Below are 2,338 nucleotides of genomic sequence, written 5' to 3' on the forward strand. Positions count from 1 at the left end.
ATATATTAACATTAAATTAAAAATTAATTGTTCATTTCAGGTCCAAATGCATATCTTTTTCATCGCATGCACGAACAGACATATATTGCTGAAGTGATTAAGTATGCTTTGCGTATAGGCCACCACACACCGAAGCCTATTCTCGCCAAGTCCCAACGTTCAGGGTCTTCACCACTGGTGTCATCTGTGATATTACTCATTGTAGCACAATTAATTTTTAGGTTAAAAAGTTTAATTTAATTTATAAAATGTGTATCGAAATTGAATCTATACTATAGAAAGTAATTTTATCAAAAAAGATGTTGAATACGTTTTAGATTCAACAATATTTATTTATTTTTATTTAATGTTCCTTTTTTTTTTTTTATTATAAGGATTGAATTGTGAATATTTTTTTATAAACAAAACATTACCTTTGAATTGTAATAATTAAGTAGATGAAATAATTATACTTAACATAAATAAATTATTATAATATAAATTTTGGAAAGTTTTATGTTTGTGTCTATTAAATATATTGTAGGCGACCCCAATTTGTTGTGGTAATTGTTAATTCTAGTAGACAAGACTTTTGATTTATTTATTTAATTCCTGAAAACCAAATGTCATAAAAATTTCAGCCAGTCTACTTATACTAACCAATTATGTAAGTAGTTTATTATTAGTGTATTGAGCAGGGTAAAACTAAAATATGTTTAACTTCAAAAACATTTGTTTTAGTGGATTTAATTAATTATTTAATAAATAATAAGTGGGCAAATTTAATTACAACAAATATTAGCAAATTCATATTTACGGAATGAATTAAATGTTTTAAAGCTTAATTAGCATTAGATTTTGAATGGAAATAAGACAAAAACATACTGTGACCTGTACTTTTTGTTAAAATATTATGTTTTATAAAAACAACTATGATTATTGGGGAGGCCGAAGATTTTGTTGCTGAGTACACATAAATAGAATTCATTAGAACATATCCCAAAGAGTATACACTTTATTTAAATACAAATTAATAAAGTATGTTATGGTCTATGAATTATAACATTAAGCCTGTTAATATTTTTTTTATATATATATTACTATAATAAGGCTTATCTGGACTTACAGATTTGAGCTTTGGTACTCCAATAGACCATTCAATTCCTTTTATATCCAAAGCTTGTAGTCCAAAATCTTTCATAAAATTCTGAATGCTCCTTAAATTTGTCATAAATCAAGTTATCCATCTGGACCTCAATGTTCCATATATTGCTGATTTGGCCGGAACCAGACACCTATCCTTCAATGACAAACTTCCCAACCACCCAAACCCATTTGTTTCTAACCTGGCTTCTGCTTCATTACCTGATAATCCTTCTAGGCATCTGAAAAGAAGATGGCCTAAAGATCTTTTTCTCATGTATAGTGTCATTGTATTACTAACTTCAAATGAACTTTTATATATTTTTAATACAGTTGTAAATACCAATCAATAAACAAAAATATAAAAAAAATAATATTTATAAATGATTTATTACGATTTTCATATATGTTCCACAAAAAAAGAGATAATACTAAAACCAAACACTAGAGTAGAGGAAAGAAACTTGAGTAGGCTAGAAGCTTTAAAAATCTGTAAAAAATCTTTTATAGTGCAGATCTGTGACTTCAATATTATAGCAGTATTACTTTCAACCAGAAATGATTGATGCTTTTGATATTAATAAGTGTTAATGGAATTTAAATGTAAATAATTCAACAATAAAGTTATTAAATACAATTTTTATTTATTCCGTATTTTTTTTAACCCTCCATGTAGCCTAATTTAAGTATTTTCAAGAATGGGTATTCCCTTATCACTCATATTGAAAGAGATTACATTAAATAAAGAAAAACAATATGAAACAAAAAAATAGATAACTAAAGTAAGATATTGTGTTGTTAGAGAGCTCTTAAGGTTTTTTGTTTTGTCAAGAATCAAATGATTTATATGAGAAACATGATTTAATTAAATTAATTTAATTTTTACTTGTTATTAATTTCAAAATGTAAAACGATTATATATTATTTTGTGTTTATACTTTCAATTTTTTTTTTTTTATGATTTAAATAAAAGAATATTTTGACATTTCGTCTTATATTAAAAAACTTAAGGGGAAATAAAAAGCAAAAATATTAAAAAACAAAACAAAAAATTAACAGAAGTTAACTTTTCATCAATCCAGGTATCATTTCTTGATTGAATGATTTACTGTCTCTATCTGGTGAGTCTTTTGTAGACTGTTGATGTAAGATGAGCTATATCTGGAGTGCATTAACATGAGCCATTAAGAGAAATGAGAAAATTCATTTTGTAATA

General features: G+C 25.5%; 1 protein-coding gene across 1 annotated transcript in view; it reads left to right on the plus strand.

The window, feature by feature from the left end:
* LOC106679188 (alkaline phosphatase) overlaps positions 1-1,769 on the plus strand; it is an 18,383-nt gene extending 16,614 nt beyond the window's left edge. Inside the window, exon 9 of the mRNA XM_014418200.3 lies at positions 41-1,769. Coding sequence (XP_014273686.1) covers positions 41-240 — 200 coding nt within the window. The 3' untranslated portion in view covers positions 241-1,769. The remainder of the gene's footprint in view (positions 1-40) is intronic.
* Positions 1,770-2,338: the final 569 nt, after the last annotated feature.

Source organism: Halyomorpha halys, unplaced genomic scaffold (genome assembly GCF_000696795.3).
Source record: "Halyomorpha halys isolate HHAL.00 unplaced genomic scaffold, Hhal_1.1 Scaffold183.1, whole genome shotgun sequence".
Lineage (NCBI taxonomy): Eukaryota > Metazoa > Arthropoda > Insecta > Hemiptera > Pentatomidae > Halyomorpha > Halyomorpha halys.